The 25,482-nt window shown below is 42.6% G+C and overlaps 1 protein-coding gene and 1 long non-coding RNA gene across 2 annotated transcripts in view; one reads left to right on the top strand and one right to left on the bottom strand.

Moving 5' to 3' along the window:
• The window catches only part of LOC127665898 (uncharacterized), a 56,119-nt gene extending 45,856 nt beyond the window's left edge, over positions 1 to 10,263 (bottom strand). The window contains exons 1-2 of the long non-coding RNA XR_007973520.1: positions 9,741 to 10,263; positions 9,252 to 9,590 (exon numbers count right to left, since the gene is read on the bottom strand). This is a non-coding gene — a long non-coding RNA (uncharacterized LOC127665898). The remainder of the gene's footprint in view (positions 1 to 9,251; positions 9,591 to 9,740) is intronic.
• A 42-nt stretch (positions 10,264 to 10,305) lies between these two features.
• Positions 10,306 to 25,482, top strand: part of Gab2 (GRB2 associated binding protein 2) — a 225,620-nt gene continuing 210,443 nt past the window's right edge. The window contains exon 1 of the mRNA XM_052158471.1: positions 10,306 to 10,602. Coding sequence (XP_052014431.1) covers positions 10,516 to 10,602 — 87 coding nt within the window. The 5' untranslated portion in view covers positions 10,306 to 10,515. The remainder of the gene's footprint in view (positions 10,603 to 25,482) is intronic.

Raw genomic sequence — 25,482 nt, 5'->3', positions numbered from 1 at the left:
ACACAGCCTTCTCCATATGCTGGCTTATCAAGAAATGCTGGTTTTCTCATTTTTGTTATGATCCTAGGTAAAACAAAACAAAAAACCATCTTACTGGATACTTTATTCCCACCAGCCATCACATATAAACTACCCTCTCTATTTCTCCATTCTGGGTAATTTGCCAGCTGCCCTTGTAAATAGTAAATAGTAACTCACTGCCTTGATTCTACTCCAACAGAAAGGAGGTTGATGGGTTGCTTCCTGTTTTGGTTGGTTGGTTGATTGCAGTACTGGCAGTTGAACCCAGGACCTCACACATGCTAAACAGCCACTCTCCCACTTGCTCTAGACTACACTCACCACCTTAAGAGAGAACTTTTCTATCCTCAGAGAGACTATTAGAAACCCCTGCTGGATAGTAACTAAACTTTACAGTGTGTTTACCAGCTTTTTACTGGGTTAGAAATATGGTAACACTTAGCTACTCCCAAGCCTTCTCTTCTCCAATATATAAATCAGCTGGGGCAGTATCCTCCTCCAGGTCACTCCTCAGAAGTGTGTCCTTCAAAGGTGGCTTTTGACCAGCTGAAAGCTTCCGTCTGTTCAAGCAGCCGCACCCCAAGTGTGTGTCCTGTGATGACACTCTTGGTAGGAGAACTATGAAGTCACCTATGTATCACTGTCTACCTTACATCCTGTGGTGTGGCTATACCTCCTGTAAATACTACTAAAGTCTCTTAACTGCACTTTGAGAGAACTCAGAAGTAATTCTAGTCTCCTTTACTTTTGGATTACAAAAACAAGCATAGTTCATTTATCCACAGCATGAGACAGAGTTGAAGCACACTACATTCTTCCACTGAAGATTAGCACTAATACATATTTTCTTTGCAGTACCTCACAAGGCAAGACCTGGTTTCCATACAGTTAGTAATGTCTGGCCAGTGATGTCTAATTGTAATTCCCATCTGTCCTATTGGATTTTTCACTGGTAAACTAATGAGTAAGTTAAATTTCCTGCCAGAACATTTTCAGAGTACTTGGTGACCAAGAAATAATACTGGCTGTCAAAGACACTGGTTAAGCCTGACATTCTCTTTCCTGACTGAGTTATATTCAGCAAGTTGTTTAATCTCTGAATTCTGCAGTCCACCTACAAATGATGATAAAGCCCCTATGTTGTTGGGAGAATCTGTGAGGTTAAATGACAGGGCTTCACAAATTGAAAGCACTGCCCAATCTAAGGTCTCTTAAGGGAAACTCTTAAAAGTAAAAACACACTTAAATTAACATATGTCAAATGAAGTGTTTACAGCTAGTAAGGATATGAGAAAATATGCCAAAAAATTTGAGCAGTTTTAATCTGCGGGTGAATCCTGTATACATAAAAGAGAGAAATAAGTTATTACAGAGCAGCGGCATTGTGTGACTTTTCCTTTAAAGGCTTTGGAAGTACTCAGTTCAGGTCAATAAACTTTTACTGACCACTCACTGTGCCACACCCTGTAATGCACTCTGAATAGAGATAACTGTGACAAGTCCCAGTTCCCACAGTCTTTGTCAGAGGTTATGGTTTATATATTGAGTATATCTGGGATAGAACAACCTGTAATTGATGTTTTCTTAAACAGTCATGTCAAGACGTAAGAGTTTACATCTAGCTGTGTGAGAGTTTCTGCCCTGAGAAACGTTCAGGGGGGTTTCATTCTATTGTATATGATAAAGGCTGCATAATCATACAAGTGTCCTATTTGTGAACATGATAGTGGGTTTGGACTCAGATTCTTTGTTGTTGATGTTACTTGACCCTTGTTCTCACCATGTTAGCCAGACATACAGACAAATACAGGGCAGCCTGCCTCAGTCTCCCAAGTGCTAGGATTAGAGGTATATGCAGCCGTGCTGGTTTGTTTCCTGTACTTTTACGTTAGTTTTTTATGCCTCTACATGAAGTATGATAGCTGGTGGGAACCCATGCCCCACAGCCTGCCTGCCGTAGCGCTCACCCACATTGCTTCTCCAACACTCTCCCGCATTTCCTCCTCGCTGTGTGTTTTCTCCCACTCTGGTTTCTCTTATGCTAGCAGTATATCAGTGTCCAGGTGCTTCCCCTTCCTTTTTCCACGCCAGCACCCCTGGGCATGTCAATTGAAAACAACTTCTCTCATTTTCCTAGATACTAACATGTATGAGTTAGTATTTTTTAAAAAAAAATAAAATCAAAGTGGGCTGTTTGTGGATTAATGATAAAAACACCCACAGACTCAAAAGCAAGCATTGAAACTAGCATTGGGTCAGGGGTGCTGCTCTGTTGCAGGAGTGCTTGTCAAGCATACTTGAAACTCTGAGTGTGATCTCCAACACTGCATAAACCGGGTATGCTTCAGGCATGTAGTCCCAGCACTGAAGAGGTAGATACAGAACAACGAGACGTTCCAGCTCATCTTCAGCTACATAATGCCTTCCAGTCCAGCCTGAATTGCATGAGGCTCTCTCATTTAAAAAGAAATTTAAAAAAAAAGTAATGGATGAGATCTGGTGGTATATGCCTAAAATCGCAGCCCTCAGGAAGCTAAGGCAAGAGAATAGTAAGTTTGAAGCTAACTTAAGTTTCATAATGAGATGCTATCTCAAAGCATACACAAAAATATGGACATTCAACTAATAGCCTGTTTCTTGGTTCTGTGTTTAGAAGGGCGACTTCTGGGGCATATCTCCTGGCATTGCTTCTTGAGTACAATTACTTGGCAGGTGACTTCTTAACAATGGACCTGACTGCTCAGCATTATAACCCCAGGGCCCAACAATGTGCCATTGAAATGGTATTCACTTAATATTATTCAATGAATATATTCAGCTGAAAAAAAAATTAGAACCAGGCTCAGATGGATTAGGCTGAAATTGCCGAGATTTTTCAGTTAATGATTTTCTCTAAGCTTTCTCTAATTCTAGACAGGTTTCTTGTCTCCAATTTAAAGTTGTAACGTATATTCTCTTAATTCAACAAATTTCCTTCGCCTAGATGATCTGAAAGCAAATTGAAATACAAGTCCCTATTTCTTTAGTCCCCATAGAGGTGGTGAATGATTTCTTATTTCATCAAAATGTACCTCCTAGAACCCTGCTCAGACACTGCCGCGGAGACCTGCCCACCTCTGCACGGGAGAATCTGGAGCTTCCTCAGACACCAGTCTTTGTTTATCTTGGTATTGTGCACTTGAGATAGTAGTTTCTCAGCAAATCCTTCCTGAGAGTCAAATACGAGTCACATACATACCCATTCCTAAGTAACGTGTATTTGGATATAAGCATAATATTTTGTATTTGAAAGAAAGACATACTTGTCTAAGTGTTTTTGAAGGTCAAGTGATAAATAACTAGATACACACTGAAAAAAGCTGGGTTTCCTTTTATACCTATTATGTTTTTCAGGCCTGAAGTGGTAGTACATTCTTGTAATCCCAATATTTAGAACCTGAGTTAGACGTATTGGCCACAGGTTTGAGGACAGCCTGTAAACCAAAACTCTGTCTCAGAGAAGGGGGCGGGGAGGGAGGGGAGCAGGACTGGGGATGTGGCTCAGTTGTAGAGCACTTGCCTAGCATTCACTAAGCTCTTGTTTGGGGCCCCAGGACCTCATAATTGCTGATTGCTAAGTTCATTAATTGGATCAGAGAAATTTCAGAGGAGAACCTTTGAGGCTTTTTTTCCTAGAACTTTATGAAAATATTAAATTACAATTGTTGCCAACATATTTCTAAACACTCCAGGAAAAGAAAACAGTAAATGAATCTCCAACTCTTTTGAGAGACACTGGACTCTGGATATGCTTGCGTGTCGTTTGACTTCAACTGCTTTCCTTTTTTACTTAATTGTGTTTAATATGGTTAATAACTCCTAATCCCAGTGGAGCTGTCATTTAGAAAGGGGCTGAGCCGGAAGCTGTTTTAATTCTGGCTTTTGTTTCAGCCTCTAAATGTAATGCCACATGATTGTTGAGCCAACAGTAATCCAGTTTAAAAAAAAAAAAAACAAGAACAGTCTTCAGAGTTATTACATCATCAAAATTAACCCTGATTACATCAAATTATGTTGAAACAGACCACAGCTGTTTGCCCCGTTGCAGAAATTGCCTGAGGCCTCATCCAGAAGATACATCTGGGTGTCAGGAAGATGTTTGGGCTTTATTTTTGTTCCACAATACTGTACAGGGGAAACAACCTGTTCTCCTTTCACTGTTTGGTAGGAGCTAAAAACTTTTGACTAGCCAGCAGCAGTCAAAAATCACCTCCATTACCAAAGAAAAGAGACATGTAAGAGGAAAAAGTATAAGAAGGAAAGTCAACTTAAGAACTGACTAGAGAAGAGGGGAACAGAGGTCATTAGGCTGTGTGCCTCGGTGTACTGGAGCTGCTGGCTCATGCCAGCTGTTGAAAACAGATTGTCCAGTTCGAGTGCACCTTCTAAGTAAGTTAAGCAATGTTTACATTGTAACAAAAATGGAAACTTCGAATGGGAGAAGATGTGGATAGATTAGAGCCCTGCTCAGACATTGCAGGTAGTGTGGCTGCTGTGGAAAACAACTGTCAGAACTTCAGTAGCTGAGCAGGGGCTGGAGAGAGAGTGTAGCAATGCTGTACAGCTCCCTCTTCTCACAGGGCCTTGGGAGCTGATTCCCAGCACCCATGTGGAGGCTCACAAATGCCTCTAATTCAGTTCCAGGGTTCTGATACGATCTTCTGGCCTCTGTAGACTCCTATGCGTATGTGGTGCACATACACTCATTCAAGCAAATGGTCATACATGTAAGAAAATAAATATTTTCTTAAAGTTGAACAGATCAGACCCACCTGGGCTGCTGTTAAAGCTTGGGTTCAAAATGTCCCTTATGGGTTCCAGTACCGAATGCTTATGCCCCAGGTGTTGTTTTGGAAAGCTGTGGAACCTTTAAGAGGTGGGGCCTAACTGACAAAAGTAGGCACTAGGGCCAAGATTTTGAAGACCATACCTGCCCTGAATCCCCACCCCATTCCAGCCCCAAGTTCTCTTCCTGGTTCTGAATCTGGGAAGAGTTTCTGCCACATGCTCACTGCCTCCAGCTGCTCTAATCTCTGCATTCTCCATTGACATGGCCTGAAACCAGGAACCAAATTAAATCTTTCTTCTCCGAAGTTGTGTCTGTCGGGTATTGTGTCACCATGATGCAAAAAGGTAATGCAGCTACTTAGTGAGGTCCTATCCAAAAATTAAAAAGTTGATCAGAGACCTGAAACCATGTATTTACATAATGTGTCTGTGTTTTATGTCTTTATACTGTAAATAACAGTGGTGTGTGTGTGCATCTTGAGACTCTGTATTCAAGGACATTAAATTAATTGATAACCTGAAATGGTCTGTGGGTGAAGGGTAGATGAGTATTTACTGGCAAATACTCTAACACAACCTCTTCCCTCCCAGAGAGCCAGTTTTGAAAGTGTTCAACGTCTCCTCACAAGCTTTGGGCCAGTCATCCTGAGGGCCTGGAAAGAAATACATATTCAACTGAGGCCTTTTTGATCCCCTAGGGAATGAAAAGTGTAGACCTGCAACCTGCAGACTCGCAGTGTGTGTGCGCGCGCGCTGCGTGTGCAGGGAAGTGGTGCTTCCTTAGGCGGTGGGCTTGCCACTGGCCAGGCAAGCCCAGCATTTCTTCATAGCTTAGGCCTCCGACCCATGGTGATCTTCCTCTCTTTAATTCTTGAGTGCTGGATTACAAGCATCATGAACCATCATGCCCAAAAGAATAATCTCTGTTCATGCTCAGTGAAACCACATTGCATCAGGGGATGCAATTTCTCCTCCTCTCCTGGTTCTGTGTGGGCAGAGAAGTTCAGCACTAGAACTGAAGTACTGTTAGTAAAGCCAGGCATCTGAGTAACCAGAAAGATCCAATGCTTACTCCCTGAGAGGAAGAAAACTGGATTTGGAAACCAAGGGTTATCAGAGTTAGCTCTCTGGAGCCTAAGGGTATAAGTCAAAAGGTCACAGGAACCATGGATTTTGAAACTCTTCAAGAGTTACAGCTGTTAATTAGGCCATCTCTATAGCCCTAAACTACACTCTAAGAGATACAGCCATCTTCAGGGGTCAGGATTCCCTGCATCTGCTCAGCCTATCCATCTAGGACGGTGGCTATTGTAGGACTTCTCTGGGATTCTGGGTCATCCCAGTAGTCTACAGTTCTACATCTCATCCCTTTTAAAAGAATGACCATGTATTGTGAATCTGACCTCAAAAATTAAGATATACTCCTGCCCTCAAGGAACTCATAACTGATTAAGTATTGGCAGTAAAGAAAGTGTGGTAAGAGCTAGGGAAGCAGGCCTTTGACATGTATTCAAGGTCTAATTTGAGCTGCTTCTCCGTGGAGCAGGTAAGGAGCTGGTCCTTGTTTGTAGAGCTCAGTATTTTTTAGGCGAATGTGACAAGTGGGTTTGCAGCAGGATCTGTGTAACCGTGATGTTGCTTTGGCCACCATAGCAAAAGATATTCTAAAGAAACACTAATATGCTTCCCTCCTTTGAGCTATCAGGTCATTAAAACAATGGAATGAACACATGCACAAAGGATGTGCTAGCCAAAGAAGGGACTTGCTTCCTAGGAAGAGAGTCCACACAGTTCAGACAGGGGGCCAACTTCCAAGCTAAACTGAAGCTAAAACAATGATTGGTCAGTGATTCTCCATGGTATGAACTTGTTGTTAGGAGTTAGGTCACTGAAGCGTTTTATTTCTCAATATGGCCGCACTGGATACATTTCCTTTCTCAGCTTTTCAACATTAATGGTCTCTTAATTGGCATATGAGGACTATAGCTTGGTAAGGTTGCCAAGGACTAGATTTTTCATCTAATGACTCTAGTTACATTGTCATCCCCAGCACTGTTGAAACCATGTCCTAGGAGGCTAACTACCACAGAAGAAGGAACAATGGTCTGTTGTTTGTTTTGTTTTCCATTCATTGAGACAGGAGCTTACTAAGTAGCTCTGGCTGTCCTAGAACTCACTGTGCAGACCAGGCTGGCTATGAAACTCCCAGAGACACCCCTGCTTCTGGTTCCCGGAGTGCTGGGATTAAAGTGCACCATCATGCCTGCTGGATCTGGATATTGACAAAGGTGAAACTGGAAAACTGGACTAATTTAAGGTTTTCAAGGAAGTTTATTTAATAGTTCATGGAGAAGAAACCTAATTAAGTCTTAAGCACACCCCAAGCCCACCATCCTCAGCCTTGGGTAATCAGATGGTAATTTGATGAGGGTAATAAAGTTGGTTCAAAGCAACCAGGAGGCACACAACAAGCATCCCTCAGAGGTGAGTGCCCTGAGAGTCACCAGCCGAGATGGCTCATCTGCTCACGCTGCCTTTTTCACAAGGAACACTCTGCTCTGAAATGAACCTGTCTACTAAATCGAAAGGAACAAACGCAGAAGGGCTAGGACACAAATATCCAACCCCACTAGCAGGCCAATGATTGACGTCAAGCCTTGTGAGAATGGTTATTAATCACTCCAGCCTGGTGTGCGGTTGAGGACAGCTCTTTCCAGCTCTCAACCCATTCCTGGGATCCTTCCACCAGCCATGCACCTGCTGCTGGCCACAAACCCTCAGCTTTGAGACAGGCACGAATGCAGGCTGCCTCCCATAACATTCAAAGCCACACTGCACCCATTAGAGCCCAGGCTTTGTGAAGATGCTGGCAACAAGGCATAGGTGGTGTCTGCACCCCCTCCCCAACACACACACACACAATGTATGCATGTCTTAAATCTCTGCATGGTAACCTCTCCTAAAATGTTCATTTCCTGAGAACTTAATGGGAAGATGGGATTAATGTCCCAAAGAACTATTGGATCTGGCTATTAATTCTCCTTAGGAAATACCAGTGGTCTTTAATCAAAATTGCCTAAATTACAGTCTAGTGAAGCATGTCCTTGCAGGGCTTAAGGATTGGTGTCACTCCAACTATTTCCAATAGATGGCGCCCATCTTCATGTAAATAAATCATTCACATAATTTGTTTTCCATTTTTTTCCAGGGAGATGGGGGCCTGGGGACACAGCATCAAGTGGAGAGGACATAGTAAAAGTCCAGACAGGAACATCCTGTCCAAGGGCTGTTTCCAGGCCTAACACACTTGTGAGACTCTGAAGACAGAGCTAGGGAGCCCAACGACCCTGCTTTCTGTGTGCAGCTAGCTCATCGGGCAGCCATTGATGAGAACAGACAGGGACAGTCAGGGCAGAAGAGCAAGGGCACTGAGTGTAGCCCCCTGTCGGGGTTTTGAAGGATTGAAAATTCAGAAGACTTCCCCAAACCTGAGCTCTGTAACCCTTACATTTCAAGACCCTTTCTGTCTTTGATCACAAAACACCAGACTGCCAATTTCATGTGGACTTAAAAATAACAAACCCGTCTTTGCTAAACAAAACCAACCCAGACTAATAGTTGATGAGTCTCCCAGCCTGTGTCTTAAATCTCATAATCCTCAGATTCGTATTCCCACTCTCCTAGGAAAGGGTAGGGCACAATTCTGCTTGACTTACATCACAAATCCTAGAAGCAGCCAATCTTTGCAGATTTCTCAGGCTGCAATTCTGGAGACTTGGCACCAGGACTCAAATGTGACTGGAATCAGGGTTGCTTTATTTTGACTGGGAGTCACTGCCTTCTGGTTGATTTGGCAGACTAAGTATTTTGATATTTATGTCTCACAAAGGGTTTAAGGTCCTGGGAGCCAGAGGTTTAAAATGGCCATAATTCTAGTGGTGGCTTAAGAATCCCTAAATTAAAAAGTCAAGGGTGATTATGGTCCCAGAGACAGTCTACATTCTAGCTTCATGTTCTATCCAGCCACTCTGGCTACTTGAAAATCAGAAAAATAGGTCAAAGGTCTCTTTATCTCTCAGGCTGCCTAGAAAAGCTAAGCACGGGGCAGGAATCAGCTTTTACAATTGAAATGGCTAAAGATTGCCCACTCCAATCAAAGTTTGTAGAACTAAAGAAAGTTCAACTATCTAAAATAACTAGCTTTGCTGCACCCAGAGAAAAGACCAAAATATCTAGAAACAAAGTATGCTGAGGCATTGCAAGCTGCCTCTCCAGTTCCTGCATCCACCTCACAACTCCCCGTTGATAAAGTGGGTTACTAAGTAACTTCCCAGAGGAACTAGAAGGGAACCTTTTAAATGCTGTTTGGAAAGGTGCTTTGTGAGTTAAAAAAGAACTCTTACCAAAGGTTTTGGTTTTGGTTTTCTTTTTCCTCCACCTTCCCCTGGAGCACTGGTGTCAGGTCTGTGCTTCCTGGTCCTTTATCTCAGCCCTCTCAATACAAGGCAGTGAGACAGAGAAATATCTTCACGTTTATATAGGAGAGATCTCACTGCAAGCCAGTGAAATGTTTGTCACAATTTCTTGTTCTTCTATACCTCCTCGTTTTCCAATTCATTATGTTCTGCAAAACTTACAATTTCCTTTTACTGGATTCGGTTTTCCCAGAGGCAATATGGGAGAGAAGCAGCTGGCCTTTGTCTCTTAGCAATAAGGTCCAGTCCCCCCAGCAATCCATCACTCTGAAAAACAAAAAACAAAAAACAAACAAAACAAAACAAAAAACAGCTGAGAAGATTCCCTCCCTCCTCCACACCTGGATTAGCAAGGACTGCTTTGTATCAGCTGTGGGACTTCAGGCTATCTATAAAATGGGTATAATTACTGCCTACCCAATTTGTAGGGTAGTGAAGATACACGCTGTGAACGACGAATGCAAAAGCTCCAGGCACACAGTAGGTCCGTTTGCTTCTTCTCAGGCCTAGGGACGTGAGAGTTAATGTACAGTGAGGCAGGACACTCATTTCAGCGAGAATTGGACTTACTGAAACCTGAAACTGTGGGAATGGACAGGAAACTGGAGCAGCCTTGGATCTCTTTCCTACTCTTACACCGCTCTGGGGAGGAGGGGTTGAGAATAGGCTGGACCTTCGATCTAGGGTGGGCAGCCTCTAGCCTTCCCTCGCCCTAGCACCAGCACCACCCAGAGGTCTTCACGACCCCGCCTGCAGCTCCAAGCTTAGAGAGGAAAAAACAACAACAACAGCGCACCAAGAGCCCGAGGGCGCACTGGCCGCTCTCCCTGCCTCGCGGCCTCCAGGCCTGCGGGGTCCGAAGCCGGGGTAGCCCGCCTCCGCGCCGGCTGCCCTTGGGGACCGCGCGGGGCTGTGGGCGTGGCGAGCGCCCGCCCGCTGAGGCTCCCTGGTGGGGCTGGCTGTGTGTGCGCGCGGGCGCGTACTCGCGGCCGGAGGGCGGCGCGGGGTGGGGGGGCGGACTCGAGCGCGCGCAGGCACCCGGGCCCGCGCGCCTCGCTGCCTCGTCCTCGCCCCGGGCTGCCCGGCCCCTCCCCTCCCCCGCGAGCTGCGCACCGGCTGCCGGCTGACCCAGCAGCCCGCGCCCGCGCCCTTGTCCACGCGAGCCGGCGGCGGGCTCCAGTTAGCCGGCGACATGAGCGGCGGCGGCAGCGGCGGCGACGACGTGGTGTGTACCGGCTGGCTAAGGAAATCGCCTCCCGAGAAGAAGTTGAGGCGCTATGTGAGTGCGGCGAGCGGGCGCGGCCCGGCGGGCGGGCGGGCGGGCGGGGGCTGTCCCGCGGCCTCTGAGGTGGGGGCGCTAAGAGAGGCCGGGCGCGGCGAGCCAGGGCCCCGCGGCCTCGGAGGGCGAGAGCGGCGGGGCGCGAGTGCGGCGCCTCGCACCTGTCACAGGTGCGCCGCCGAGGGGCGGGGCGCAGGTCGGGGCCGCGGTCGCCGCCCGCCTCCCCGGGAACTCCCCGCCGGGCCGAAGTTTGTAGTGATCGTTCCGGGCGACCCGGAGAGTAAGCGCCCCGGGGCTGAAGGGGCCGAGTCACCCCGAGCCGGAGGGTAGGCTGAGGGGCCGCGCGGCCCCGGGCCCACAAAGGGCGAGCGAGGCGCCGCGCCCCTCTCCGGGTCCCTTTCTCTGTCCGCCCCTCCCCGGTGGCCGTCTGCTTCCTTCCAGTCCGCGGCCACTGCATCACCGGCAGCGTCAGCGGCATGTGCAGCGCTTGTATTAAGTGACTCATTTGTTTGTCCCCCTTCTTTCCCATTATCCCCGAAGGTCTCTCACATACCACCCCCCACCCCACCCCCACTCCCACCCCCGCCCTCCGCCCCACGGGGTGACAGTGCACTTTGGTCCTCGGTAACTGGCCAGAGTTCTGTGTCGTGCAGCCCTTGGTGTCTGGGGTCTGAAGACTTGATTCTGAATTTGCTAGATGGTGCTGGCTGGCAATGTGTACTGAAATTGGTGGGACGTGCTGTCCCCTCTAGGTGAGAAACTGGCAATTAGGGTCGGGCACCCCCTTTTTGTTTAGCGAGGTCAGAGAACAAAATGGTGCCAGGATCCGAGATTGGGGTAGTCTGAGGAGTTTAGAAAAGGAAAGTCCGTTAAAGGAGTGCAGGTCCTCCCATCTTCTCGCTCCTCACTTGCCAAGAAACGTCCTTGTTGTGCTGACTGGGAGTGCTGGACTCTGAGAAATCACTCCCACAGCCTGGAAGTGAGCGGTTGCTTCCAGCTGCAGTGCATCAAGGGAGCTCCCAACAGACCCTGCCCTCTGTCAGCTGCACTAGTGGCTGGCCATGGGGGACAGAAGCTTACCAGAGTTTCCTGTCTCTACTCCCCAGATCAGAATCAAGGGACTTCTGGCCTCTGGACTGAGGAAGTGACATTCTGTTTTTCAAAGGAAGTGTTGTTGTTGGGGAGTGCAAGTGTGTCAATGAAACCAGGCTCTGACTTAGGTCACTTGCTTGCTTGCGGGCAGTGGGGGGGGGGGGGGGGGGGAGTGCGCGGTGGGAGGATGGGGGCTGGAGGGTTTGTGTAGGGCAGAGAATCTACCCTACACATGCAGGATTTAGTGCATGGCTTTTGAAAGTGAACAGAGATTTGGCATACAGTGTTTAAGCTTTAAAGCTCATTTGGGGGATTGATGTGGTAAAATATTTTAATTACTAGGAGCTTTTTGTTTTGTTTTGTTCTGTTGCTGTAGCCTAGGCTTCAACTGCCAGCACTTACATTTGGGAAACAAGGGACAGGAGGGTCAGAGGTTCAAAGCCAGCCTAGCATTTTAAGGCTAGCTTAAGCTACATGAGACCCTGCCTCTCATTTGCATACCAAACACACACACACACACACACACACACACACACACATCATGCATGCGCACAACTCCAAGATGGCTTAATGGGTAAAAGCAGTGTCCCTCAAGCCTGTTGACTTAAATTTGATCCCCGGGAACCCATATAAAGATGGAAGAAGAGTTCTGACCTACACACTCATGTTGTGATATTGGGTGCACTCTACACAGTCTCTCACATACACAATCATAGTTAAGAAAATTGGGGGGGGGGGGCTCTTTGTCTCGGGTGGGGTGGTTGTTCATGCACAGGCATGAATATGTATCCAGCATCCGGAAGATGAAGGCATCAGTGTCAAGAGTTCAAGATCATCCTTGACTGCTTAGTGAGCTCAAAGCCAACCCAGACTGCATGACCAGCCTCTAAAATAGTGTCCAGTTTAAAAAAATAAAAAATAAAAATTCCAGATTAGAAAGGAATGTAGCATAGTTGGTAGAACGCTTGCTTAGCATACAGGATGTCCTGGGTTTTATCCGAGAACATCATAAACAGTGCTGGGTGGCACAAGCCTGGAATCCCAGCATGCCAAGGAGGGGGAAGAGGATTAGAAGTTCAGGTCCTCCTTGAATTTGAGAAGACAAACAAAAACAATACTAGTTTAGAGATCTTTGGAACTTTGTTTTTAAAATAGCTTGAAAAAAGTTGCTACTGTTGCTACTTTGACTCATGGCTGTATCAGCCTTTACTATGAAGGTTCTCTGCAGGACATAGCTCTTGCATATCTTCTAGAACAGTTTTAGGTCAAAAATAGCCAAGTTTGGAGGCTTGTGTTAGACACAGATTTTACACAATTAAACTCCTTAGCAGTCTTGGGTCCTCTGGTGACCTCAGCATCCCTCTCATACACATTCCCTTTGGCTCCAGCCCCTAAGGCATCAGGCTTCAAGCAATAGCTTGCCACTCCCACTGTAGAAAAAAGTTCAGCCCATCCTATTTGAAACAGCCAATCAAAATAACTTATGCTTCCAAGTACAGCCTCCTTCTATATCCACTACATTTCTGGAGGAAAACAATTGACTTTTACACACACACACACACACACACACACACTCACACTCACACTCACACTCACGGGATTGAATGAAGGTCTTTCAGGTTCTGGGCAAAAGGTCTATCACTGAATCTCAAACCCTTACAACTGTTTTAAGTTAGATCCCTGCCCTTGGTTTTTTAGAAGCCCAAATTAGACTCAAACTTAGAGGTATTTCCCAGCCTGATTGCTACATACATAAATAGCTGTTGTGACTGGTATACATTATAGTCATGTAGTATTGTAGATTGGCATTTCTTTATTTTAAGGGTACATCAAGCATCAGAGATAAGGGGGAAAGTAACATATTAAGTATATGACAGTTAAAGGCTATTTTGAAAACATAACTCTAATTTGTGGGAAAAGGTAGGTAGGTAATTGGGAAAACACACAACTTGGGAGAAGCTATGTTGTCAGGGAATTATTTTGTTTTGTGCTAGGGTTTCACTCAGTAGTCCAGCTGGCCTGTAACTCACTGTGTAGCCCAAGCTAGCCTTTAATATGAGGTAATCTCCTGATTCTGCCTCTCAGGGACTGTTGTTGAAGGCCTATACCACCACATCTAGCAACTGGGTTTTGTTTTTAGGGATTTTTTTTTCCCTCATTGGAATTTTTTTTTTTTGGTTTTTTTTTTTTTTGGTTTTTTCGAGACAGGGTTTTTCTGTATAGCCCTGGCTTACCTGAAACTCCCTCTGTAGACCAGGCTGACCTCGAACTCAGAAATTCGCCTGCCTCTGCCTCCCAGAGTACTGGGATTACAGGTGTGTGCCACTACCGCCCAGCCTCATTGGATTTTCTGATTAGACATATGAAATAAAAAATTATCTAGAGAGTATTTGTTATGTGTCCTAAGACATTGGGTGGGAAGGAGAAGGAATATATTATTACCCTTGGTGCATCATGTGGTTGCACTGAGAAGTTGACGAAAGATACAACCTCATTTCAGTGTATGTATGTGAGTCCATACATGCACGAGACTACACAAATACATGTATTTAAATGTCAAGTAGGATTTTTGTGGAGGAAAAATTTACAACATACAATGCATTATAATTTCATAATGTTAAGGATTTGAGGAGAAAGTCGATTGGTTGCAGCACTGCCCCCTGGTGGTGTATTTGAAGAAAGTTGTATTGGCTCTAATGAACAGCTAAAGAAAGCAGTTAACTGTGCTTTCATTATCATTGTTAAATAGGTATATTCCAGGCTTTGGATTAGTTAACTAACCCATCCCTTCACTGTTTGCCAATGATCTTCCCTTCTGTCATAAAGAAAATTGATCATGGTATGGCCATCTGCACAAATCCCAGTCAATTTTCCAAATTTACTCAGTGTTTATGATTCTCTTCCTTTATTTCTTTTCTCAGAGTAGATAAGGTGACCCACTATCTGAGCTAATTCTACTACATGTACTTTAGTTCCCATTCTCTCCTGCTTGCTCAGACAATTTTTTCCATTTTTGGTAATTTTTTAAAATAATTTTTTATTAATTTTTTTCTACACTCCATATTTTATCACCCACCTGGCCAACCCCTGTCCAGCCTCCAACTGTTTCACATCCCATACCTTCTCTCCTCCCGCTGTCTCCACAGGGATGTCCTTACCCCCCACCCATCTGACCTCTAAACTCCCTGAGGCCTCCAGACTCTTGAGAGTTAGGTACATCATCTTTGAATGAACACAGACCCGGCAGTCCTCTATTGTATGTGTGTTAGGGGACTCATATCAGCTGGGGTATGCTTTCTGTTTGGTGGTCCAGTGTTTGAGAGACCCTGAGGTCCAGATTAATTGAGACTGCTGGTCCTCCTACACAGTCACCCTTCTCCTCAGCTTCATTCAGCCTTCCCTAATTCAACAACAGGGGTCAGCTGCTTCTGTCCATTGGTTAGGTGCAAATATCTGCATCTGACTCTTTCAGCTGCTTATTGGGTCTTCTGGAGGGCTCTTATGTTAGGTCCCTGTAATTCTTTTAGACAGGAACAGTTATGGGTCAGAGTTATGACTGTGGGATGGCCCCACCTCTCCCTCATTTGAAGACCTGCCTTCCTGCTGGAGGTGGCCTCTACAAGTTCCCTCTTCCTACTGTCAGGCATTTCACCTAAGGTCCCTCTCTTTGAGTCCTGAGAGTCTCCCACCTTCCAGGTCCCTGGTGCATTCTGGAGGGTTCCCCAACCTCCTATCTCCGAGGTTGCCTGTGTCCATTCTTCTGCGGGCCCTTGGGGCTTCAGTCCTTTTCCCTCCCCCAGTGTCAGATCAGGTTCTCCATTCCCACCCTTTCCCCCCTCACCCCACCCTTTCCACTTACTCTCCCAATTCTCTCCCTCCCTTTCCACTTGTGATTGCTTTCTTCTCCCTCCCAAGTGGGACTGAGGCATCCTCACTTGGGCCCTTCAGCTTGTTGACCATTTTAAGTTCTGTGGACTGTATCATGGGTAGTCTGTCTTTTTTTTTTTCCTTTTTGCTAATATCCACTTATTAGTGAGTATATACCATGCATGTTCTTTTGGGTCCGAGTTACCTCACTCAGAGTGATATTTTCTAGTTCCACCTATTTGCCTGCAAAACTCAGGATGTCCTCACTCTTAATAGCTGAATAGTATTCCATTGTGTAACTGAACCACATTTTCTGTATCCATTCTTCTGTGGTGGGACAACTAGGTTGTTTCCAGCCTCTGGCTATCACAGATAAGGCTGCTATGAACTTAGTGGAACTCGTGCCCCTGTGGCATGGTGGGGCATCTTTTGGGTATATTCCCAAGAGTGGTATAGCTGGGTTTTCAGGGATATTTATTTCCAGTTTTCCCGAGGAACCTCCAGATTGATTTCCAGAGTGGGTGTACCAGGTTTGCAATCCCACCAACAAGAGAGGAGTGTTTTTTCTGCATCCTCTCCAACATGTATTGTCATCTGAGGTTTTGATCTTAGCCATTCTGATTCGTATAAGGTGGAATCTCAGGGTCTTTTTGATTTGCATGTCTCTGATAAATAAGGACTTTGAACATTTTTTTAGGTGCTTCTCAGCCATTTGAGATTCCTTAGTTGTGAAATCTCAGTTTAGTTCTATACCCCATTTTTTGATTGGGTTGTTTGGTATTTTTGGTGATTAGCTTCTTAAGTTCTTTACAAATTTTGGATATTAGCCCTCTATCAGATGGGGGATTAGTGAAGATTTTTCCCATTTTGTAGTTTGCAGATTTGTCTTATTGACTATGTCCTTTGCCTTACAGAAGTTTTCCAGTTTCATGAGATCCCATTTATCAATTCTTGATTGTAGAGCATGAGTCATTGTAGTTCTCTTTAGGAACTTTTCCACTGTGCCAATGAGTTCAAGGCTCTTTCCCACTTTCTCTTCCATTAGATTCAGTGTATCTAGTTTTACGTTGAGGTCCTTGATCCACTTGCTTTGTGCAAGGTTGACAAATATGGAACTGTTTTCATTTTTCTACATACAGACAGCCAGTTACACCAGCACCATTTATTGGAAGATGCTTTTTTCCCCATTGTATATTTTTGGCTTCTTTGCCAAAGATCAAGTGTCCATAAGTGTGTGGTCTTATTTCTGGGTCTTCAATTCTATTCCATTGATCAATGTGTCTGTTTTTATACCAATACCATGCAGTTTTATCTGTAGTAAAGCTTGAGGTCAGGGATGGTGAGTCCCACCCCCACCATTCTTTTATTGTTTAGAATTGAGGTATTGCAGGGCAGTGGTGGTGTACGCCTTTAATCCCAGCACTTGGGGGCAGAGGCAGGAGGATTTCTGAGTTCCAGGACAGCCAGGACTACAAAGTTTGTTCCAGGACAGCCAGGACTACACAAAGAAGCCCTGTCTCAAAAAAAAAAAAAACACAAAAAAACAAAACAAAACAACAGCAACAAAAGAATTGCAGTATCACTATTTGCAGATGTTATGATAGTATACATAAGTGACCACGAAAATTCTACCAGAGAACTTATCCAGCTGATAAACAGCTTCAGCAAAGTGGCTGAATGTAAAATTAACTCAAATAAATCAGTAGTCTTCCTTTATTCAAATGACAAACAGGCTGAGAAAGAAATTAGGTAAACAACTTCTCTCAGAATAGCCACAAATAATATAAAATATCTTGGGGTAACTCTAACCAAACATGTGAAAGATCTATATGACAATAACTTCAAGTCTCCCAAGAAAGAAATAGAAGAAGATCTCAGAAAATGGAGAGATCTCCCATGCTCATGGATTGGCAGAATTAACATAGTAAAAATGGCTATCCTACCAAAGACAGTCTATAGATTCAATGCAATCCCCATCAAAATCCCAACACAATTCTTCAATTACATGGAAAGAACAATTCTCAAATTCATCTGGAAAGGCAAAAAACCCAGAATAGCGAAAACAATTTTTAACATTTTTGGCAATTTTTAAATTAGTTCATTGAGAATTTTGTACAATGTATTTTGATCATATTCACTCTTTCCCTATCTCTTTCCAGATCCAGCCCTTTCCCTACCCACCCAACTTTCTGTCCTGTTCTCCCCCAAACTCATCAAGCCTAATTTATGTTAACCATATAATCTCGGATGTGTGGCTCGGCACTGCGGCATAATCAACCCACCAAGGGCCACCATGCCTAACTTGTTGATATTTATAAAGGAATATAGATGTTTATTTCACTGATTTTTATCTATTGCTTTTTTTTGTTTACAGTCTCATTGATTTTCTATTCTTTTGGTTTTTTTTTTTTTTTTTTTTTTTTTTTTTTTTTTTTGGATTTGGTTTTTTCGAGACAGGGTTTCTTGGCTGTCCTGGAACTCACTCTGTAGACCAGGCTGACCTCGAACTCAGAAATCCGCCTGCCTCTGCCTCCCAGAATGCTGGGATTACAGGCGTGTGCCACCACTGCCCAGCTGATTTTCTGTTCTTTATTGTAAACTTTTTTAGTAGCATTTGATTTATACTATTTTTCTAAATTTCCTTTTTAATGTGGTAGCTTAAATTACTAAGTTAAGACTTTCCCTCTAATATAATGTATCATTTAGTGCCATAAGTCCCCTTTGAAGACTGTATCAATTTATTCTAAAATTTTAATCAGTTGTATTTTCATTTAGTTCAATGTATTTTTAACTTCTCTTGAAACCTCTTTTGATTATTTAGATACATGTTGCTTAATTTCCAAATATTTAAAGATTTTCTTGTTATTTCTCTGTTCCCAATTTTTTTGGTTGGCTCCATTTGGGAATAAAATACATTCTGTATAATAAAAAATTATTTTAAGTTTGTTGAGATTTATAGTTCTAAATGTGATTTTCTTCCTTTATGTTCTTTGGGTACTTGAAGTGATGTTTATTCTTCTATCATGAAGTAAAGTAGTCTACAGATGCCAACTAGACAAGGTATGGAGGGTCATGTGTATAATCCTAGCACTATGAGTGGTCAAGTGGGTGGATGCATTATGACTTTGAGGATAGCCGGAGTTACATGGAGGGTTTGAGGCCAGCCTAGGACTATATAGCAAGGCACTGTCTCCAGAGACAAAAAAAAATTTTCTTTAACTTTAGACATTCTCCTGAGCTTCATATGTATAATTGTTTTGCATACATATGTGTTCTAGTGTTTGTGGATACCATAAAAGGGCATTGTAACCCCTAGAACTGGAGTTCTAGATGATTGTAAATCACCATGAGAACTGAAACTGAACATAGGTCCTCTTAACTGTTAAGCCATCACTCTGGTCCCCTGAGCTTTATTATATTTTATTTAAGAGATTAGGAGCTCATGCTCCATGATAGTCTTGAATGTACTATATAGTCCATGTTGCCCTTGAATCTTCTGAGCTTGTTGTCATCAACATTATATCATATTTCCTCATGTAGAAGTAATCCACATGTTCAGCAGTGAATGAATAAATAAAAAATGTGGCTTTTGCATACAAAAGAATAATAGCCTTAAAAATATTGACACATGGATATGCTACAAAATACATGAACTTTGAGGTTATCATGATGAATAATCTACTCACAAATGACAATTATATGATTATTTTCATAACGTCTCTACTAGTGATGGAAAGACCAAATAACGTCCTATTGTATATCAATCTGATGTTCATATCATGCTTTATGTATTCATTCTTGTCAGTTGATGAACATTTGGGTTGTTTTCTTTCCTTACCTATTATGAATAATGCCACTGGGACCATTCATTGTGCTAGTTTTTGGATGGATATATGTTCAGTTCTCTTGCTCATATGCCTAAAGTAGAGTTTCTAGGTCATATGCATGTCTAACTCTGTGAAATCAAATTTGTTTTTCTTACAGAGTCGATCCTTTTGGAGGTTATTATTCATAAACACAAATAAGTATTTTTTATTTTTCAATCCTTCAGAGAATTTATTAGAGTTGGGGAAACAACGTTTCAGTGCTGTGAGCATTTAGGGAAATAGACTTTATTATGGCTAAATCCAAAGAGGCTTATAATCACAATTGTCTTCTAAAAAGAAAAATGAATACTTTTCCATGCATAGTGACTTAACTTTGTATGGAAGACTCTGCAAAACACACAGACTAAAATAATTGATGTTTTTTGGAAGAACCATTATGTATTTCTCTTTTGAGGATCCAGAGAAAATTTATTTTGGAAAACTGGCCCAGCAGAGGAGCACTAAGAAAATACAGACTCTTATTGCAATGAGGATACCTCTCACTGGATATGTAAATTATATATATATGGTCCTTGGCCTTCAGAAGCCAGGACTAGAATCAATTAATACTTAACAAACAGGGAGCCACTGATAAAGTGCTATAATGACATAAGAACCATGAGAGTTAAGGAATAGGATGATCAGAGAAGGTTTTGATAGATGTAATATGAACTAGACCTAGAAGGACCAGTAAAAGTTGGACTAGCAAAAGAGAAGGAAGAACTTCACAAGAGAATACATCTTGTAAGACTGGTGCAGCATGATGAATAAGAGCAATGTAGCTGACATGGGAGGAAAAGTGGAATCACAAGCTAAATATTAGGTGTTTGGGGACTGTATGCACAAAAATACATTGAAGTTTCTTGAATGGTAAATCCATTTAATTTGCTTAATGTGGTCAAGCATGTTTCTTTTGTCTTTTAGTAGCATACCAAAACAGGGAAAGGAAGAAGAGTGAGAAATAAGTTTATAGGAATATTAGACAAGAAGCTTGCTCACCAATCTGTCAGTATTAGTCAGGGTGAAGGAATATTTCTTAATCCCATAGGCATCCCCTGTACTTGATGTAAGAAAGTTGAGGAATTTATTCTATATCTGATGCTAACTGAACTTTGTGCCTTTGGCCAGTTCACCACTTTTTGAGACTGTTTGACCATAAGGTTGCTGGATTCTAACACACACACACACACACACACACACACACACACACAAGTGATAAAAATATAAATCTAAAAGAAAAATCATGGATTCATAATGTGCTCCATTCAGATTGGTCTGAAAATCACTATCTAGCCTTGACAGAACTCTTGAACCTTCTGCCTTTCCCAGGTATGGGAATTACAGGAATTTACCATCGTGTCCAGTTTTGAAAGAACATTATACTTTACTTGGCTTGGATTTGTACTTTGTCACATACATCCATTCACAATAAGGAAAAATACAAGTAAAAACTGGCTACTATAAATGGTGGCATATATACAGTCCAGCCATTGACAAGAAACCATGAGTTGAAAATCAGCCTAGGCCACAAAATGAATCCTGTTTCAAAACAAACTGGTAATATATTCCTAAAATGTCTTCATATTTGTTGGCCTTCCTACTTGGATAGAAAGGTATCCTGGGACTTGGGAGTCCAGGAACCACCTGGCTCTGAGGTGGGATAATGTCCCAATGGAAGGGCATCCTGGGACTCAGGAGCACAGGAACGCACAGCTCTGAGAGGAAGCTTCCTCTCTTGGGGAGCAGAGGCATTGCAGCCCTGAGGGAGGATATTCTTGGCTGAGCTGGAGTGCTACAGTGTAACTGCTCTAGTGCTGCCGCCCCCAGGGGAGGGTAGCCCCAGCAGAGCTAAGAAGCTCAGGATCCTGATGCCTGCTCCATTGTTTGCTTCTTTCCTTCTTTACTTCATTGCTTCTTGGATTCTTCTGATAATAGAGTCACACCAGACAGCAATCTCATGAAAGGGATTTATTGGGAGGGCCAAATCTAGAGGTGGCTGCCTCTGCTCCTGGGAGAGGACAGCACAGAATTGAACAGACATAACTTACATAGGATTTCTTCTAGGTGGAGCTTTCCAGAGCAGAGATTTCCAGAGTGGGGATTGGTAGAACTTCAAGTACTAATTTGGGGGAGCTCAGGGATTGATGAGTTTCTCAGTACCTGTTTGGGAAATTGGTGTGATTTTGTTCAGACTTTTCACCTAAAATTAGCATAATCTAGGAAGAGTCCTCTTGAGGGGCTAGAGATGACTTTTGTAACAGTTACAGAGAATGGAAACACTTATGATAGTTACAGATATCTGGGGAGTGGCCTGGCTGCTAGAGCTCCTCAGGCTAGGGTTTGGCCACTTTCCTGCCTTAAGGGTTTGCAAAGTTTATAAAGTATACAACCTTTGAAACCCAGGTTATAATTAATAATCTGGAGTCATATCTTCCTACGTTTGCCGTATTTCACTCTTCATTGTCTCTTTATTAGGATCCTTGATATAGAGATAGAAGATACTTGCCAACTCTGTACCAGGGCTCAACTGCAGCCCTGAGGACACATAGACATGACTCTAAAATAAAGATTCAGTTGCAGAGTAAAGGACTAGACAAAGACAAGAAGTAAACCAGAAACTCTGACTTTGCTGGAAGAATAACAGAGACAAGGCAGTCCTGATCTGAGATCCCATAGCATGAAACATTTCTCTCCAAGCTGCTTTCCTCAGCAAAATCTCTTAGCCTCACTGGTGAATTTTCTGTTTATAGTCAGATGCTTCATAGAGAAACTGATGGAGATTATTCTTGAACAACAGATTATATTTGACTTGACTGGACATCTTCTGTGGTTATAGCCAAAGCTTCTGGAGTTGGACCCACCTGGCTTGGATTTGGTTCTTCTACCAATATATTTTAGTCAAATACATATTTAATATGTTTTTCTGTTCCCCACTTTCTTCCTTCAACCTCTCTTGCTTCCCCCACCACCTTAGAACAATGTAATCCTACCAATTAGGCATGAGAAAAATAAACTATCAAATACCTCAGTATAAAAAATATTTTGGGGTCCTTGAGTCTGGAATCTGGTTTTTGTCTTGTATACCTAGCACAGTGTCATGTATGCTTGTATTTGTTTTTCTTCCAAGTGTTCCTTGAACACTTGCTAGATGTAAGACATGGTGCTGAATCTTTTATTTGAGTTATTTTATGTCCTCAGGACATCTTAATAGCATAAGCATCTTACTGTTCTCATTGTTCAGTTGAGGAAATAAAAGCATAGTGTGCATAGACTATGACAACAGTAAGTGGTGCCATCAGTCTAGACTCTGTATCCAGTGAAATTTTCTTTTTAAGATACTAAAAGTAAAGTAAATACATTGATATATATTTTAAAGCTGAGAAAGTTATTACATAAAATCCACAATATAAGAACTGCTAAAGTAAATATTAAAGCAGGGTGTACCTGTAGATGTATGGATATAGATTTGCCTCAATCAGATGTGGTGATGCACACCTTTAATTCCGGCACTCAAGAGATAGAAGCAGGTGGATAGATCTCTGTGTTTGAGGCCAATCTACTCTACACAGTGAGACCTTGTATCAAAACAAAAACAAAAAGAGAGCTGCTTCAAGAAAAGATTCAGTAATTTAAGAGAGTAGTTTAGAAGATGAAGACTGTTGCATATTAGGAAATTCTATTCTGTTTTCTGCACCCCTCTATCATCTAGTGTCACCCCAGCATAGTTACCTCTCATCACTGTCAAACTTACTTATCATTCATGTAGTTTAGTATGTGGCATTATTGAGAGGGGACACTCTAAAGTCAGACTGCCCAGAGTCAGTGTCTGGCTCTGCCTCACTGTGAATAAGACATTTATACAAGGAATACAAGATTGGATTAACATTTAGACACAGGTCAGTGAAATTCATCAAATTAAGAGAATAATGAAGACAAATCATTTAATCATCTAAATAGATACAAAAAAGGTTTTTAGAAATTAAAAAAAAAATCTTTGAATTCCAATTCTGTACTAGAGAAGTAAAAGCAAAGAGGATAAGAAGTTTAAGATCATCCTCAGCTACATAGCAAATTTGAAGCCAGCCTGGGATACATGAAACACTATCTCAAAACAAAATAAGAAAGTCTTAGAATACTAGTTATAGTTGTATGAGGAAATATCTTTAATCTTAATATTTATTAATGCCTACAGCTAACATTCTTATCATGAAAAATTAAATGTGTTGCTCTAAGATCAAGAGTAAGGAAAAGTTGTCTGTACTTTTTAAAGGATTCAACGTACTTTATTTTTAACATTCTAAAGTGTAAAAGCAAGATCATTTATGTTAAATGATATCATATTCCAAATCTGATTATGTTCATTTAGAACTCAGATTATTTGTCTAAAATACAAAATCAGTCCTAAAATTCCCATTTGGAAAGATTGCCATTCTGCTGCTTTGTGAGTTAAAGAATCGCTATCCATCTCAGTTCATAACATTCATTTCCACCCTTCATAAGGGCTTCAAAAACATTAGATTGCCAGTCTAATCTTATACCATTTCATTCTGAGTTGGGAGGCATATGTCCAATAATGTATCTTCCTCTTACTCTCTGGTACCTTGGAGGTAGGCACGCACATGGCACTCCTTAACCAGGGGAAAGAATGATTAGTATTGAGCTATGTACAATCTCTTCTAATTATCTTGATAAGCTTTGTGGTGGTTTGAATATGCTTGGCCCAGAGAGTGCCCCTATTATGAGGGGTAGGTATGGCCTTGTGGGAGGAAGTGTATCACTGTAGGGGTGGGCTTTGAGACCCTCCTCCTAGCTTCCAGGAAGAGAGTAGTCTTCTCCTGTTTGCTTTCAGAACAAGATGCAGAACTCTCAGTATCTCCAGCACCATGCCTGCCTGGACATTGCAGTGCTTCCCACCATGATGATAATGGACTTAACCTCAAATCCAGGAAGCCAACCCCAATTAAATGTTGCCCTTAGTAAGAGTTGCTGCCTTGGTCATGGTGTCTCTTCACAGTAGTGGAAACCAGAACTAAGACTATCATGCCCAAATTGACACGGTTAGGTAGAGACACGTTGGATTTCATCTGGGATGGTGTCTGCATCTCACTCCTGTGTCATCTTTAGTTTTTCTTTCTTTCTTTCTTTCTTTCTTTCTTTCTTTCTTTCTTTCTTTCTTTCTTTCTTTCTTTCTTTCTTTCTTTCTTTCATTTTTTCTTTCATTTTTTCTTTTCTTTTTTTGCCTATCACTAAGATGTTGGTGGGGTCCAGCCCTCTGGAGAACCAGACTCTTCTGCTCTTTATGGAGACAGTGTGGGTATTACTCAAAAGTCTCAGCTTATGGGTATAACATCAGCAGTAGCCAACTTCCCTTCCTGTTGCCTTCAGAACTGGAGTAAGTCTCTGTACTAGAGGCCTTAGCTAGAGTAAAATTGTACTAAAAAGAAGTCAGGGTGAAAGATGGAGGACAAGGAAAGGAAAGGATGGAAGGAAAGCCATAAGAATAGTGCAATTATTTAAAACAGATAATGGTTACATGTATATAAATAGTTCTTAGAACCCTTCTAACTAAACACTTTTACAAACTAAAGCCTTTTATCATTCAGTAAGTGCACCTTAACATTTTAGGAAGAGAGAAGGCTTGTATAATGTTTATACCACTGTTATTTTTTATGTTTTTTTAAATTTATTGATATATTTATTTACATTTCAAATGATTTCCCCTTTTCTGGACCCCCACTCCCCGAAAGTCCCATCAGTCCCGTTCCCTCCCCCTGTTTTCCCACCCAACCCTTCCCACTTCCCTGTTCTGATTTTGCTCTATACTGCTTCACTGAGTCTTTTCAGAACAAGGGGCCACTCCTCCATTCTTCTTGTACCTCATTTGATGTGTGGATTATGTTTTCGGTACCTGGAAACCACTAAAAATAGGTGTTGTGTTCCACAGTTGCATAATTCACAATCATTTCAGGTGTTTGAGTAATACATGTGAATCACAGCCACCCTGTATTCAGTCGTTTTTTTAAAGTTTGTTTCCTATTTTCCTCTTTTGCTGTCC

The sequence above is a fragment of the Apodemus sylvaticus genome, chromosome 1 (assembly GCF_947179515.1).
Source record: "Apodemus sylvaticus chromosome 1, mApoSyl1.1, whole genome shotgun sequence".
Lineage (NCBI taxonomy): Eukaryota > Metazoa > Chordata > Mammalia > Rodentia > Muridae > Apodemus > Apodemus sylvaticus.
Note: the sequence above shows the minus strand (reverse complement) of the source record. Positions and strands in the feature narration are given on the sequence as shown.